This window comes from Penaeus monodon, chromosome 15 (genome assembly GCF_015228065.2).
Source record: "Penaeus monodon isolate SGIC_2016 chromosome 15, NSTDA_Pmon_1, whole genome shotgun sequence".
Classification (NCBI taxonomy): domain Eukaryota; kingdom Metazoa; phylum Arthropoda; class Malacostraca; order Decapoda; family Penaeidae; genus Penaeus; species Penaeus monodon.
In genome coordinates this window covers 6285390-6286358 of record NC_051400.1, presented here as the reverse complement: position 1 = coordinate 6286358, position 969 = coordinate 6285390, and the positions used below count along the sequence as shown (strand labels likewise).

General features: G+C 54.7%; 1 protein-coding gene across 1 annotated transcript in view; it reads right to left on the bottom strand.

The window, feature by feature from the left end:
- LOC119582196 (diuretic hormone receptor-like) overlaps positions 1-969 on the bottom strand; it is a 113840-nt gene that overhangs the window by 23983 nt on the left and 88888 nt on the right. Inside the window, exon 11 of the mRNA XM_037930430.1 lies at positions 2-167. Coding sequence (XP_037786358.1) covers positions 2-167 — 166 coding nt within the window. The remainder of the gene's footprint in view (position 1; positions 168-969) is intronic.

Genomic DNA, 969 nt, shown 5'->3' with positions numbered 1-969 from the left:
TGCGTGGACAGCAGGATGGCCCTGACGTGTTCGAGCTCCTGAGGCAGGGCGATGAGCAGCATGTAGGTGAGGCCGAGGAGCGGGATCAACACCAGCAGGGCCTTCGTCGCTTTCCGGTAGCGCTGCGTCTCGACCGTGTTGGCGGAACGGAGCTTCGTGATGAGGACCTGGTTGGGGGGGAGGTTGGGGATGGAGGTAGGGAGGTGGGAGGAAGGAGGTTGGGGAGGTTGGGGGGAAGGAGGTGGGGAAGTGGGGAGGGAGGAGGGAGAAGTGGGGAGGGAGGGGGAGGATGGAGGTGAAGAGGGAGAATGAGGATTGGGGTGGGGAGGAGGGAGGAGAGAGGTGGGGAGGAGCGAGAGGGAGGATGGAAGGGGGGGGGGTAAGGGAGGTGAGAGGAGGAGAGAGGGGATAGTTTGGGGAGGAGAGAGGGGGAGAGGGGGGGGAGAACGGAGGAGGAGGGTGGGGAGAAGAAAAGAGGAGAGAGAGGGCGAGTTACGGAAGAGAGAGAGAGAGAGGGAGGGTTGAAGAAAAGGAAGAAGGGGGGGGGGGCAGGGAGAAGGAGGGATTGGGAGGAGAATGAGTGGAAAAAGAGGGGAAGGGATGGAGAGAGTTGAGGGAAGAGAGAAAAGGCGAGTCGATAAAAATAAAGGAGAATAGGAGCAAAGGAGAAGAAAGAAATGAAATAAAGAGAAGCGATGAGTAAAGGCGAGAAGGAGGATAAATATGGAAGATAGGAAAGAGTAAAGAGGAAAAGGAAGAGGAAAAGGAAAGTGAACGAAGGGGGTGGAAGAGGGAGAAGGAGTGAGAGAGGAAACGGGGGTAGGGGGGGGGGGGTAGGGGAAAGGAGGGATACGGCAGGGGGTGGAGAGGGAGAGACCTTGTGATTAGATTATTCAATTACGAATTTTAAAATCTCAAAAGCTTTTACCTAGTTAATAAAAAAAAATATTGTAATTGTATATTACAAGG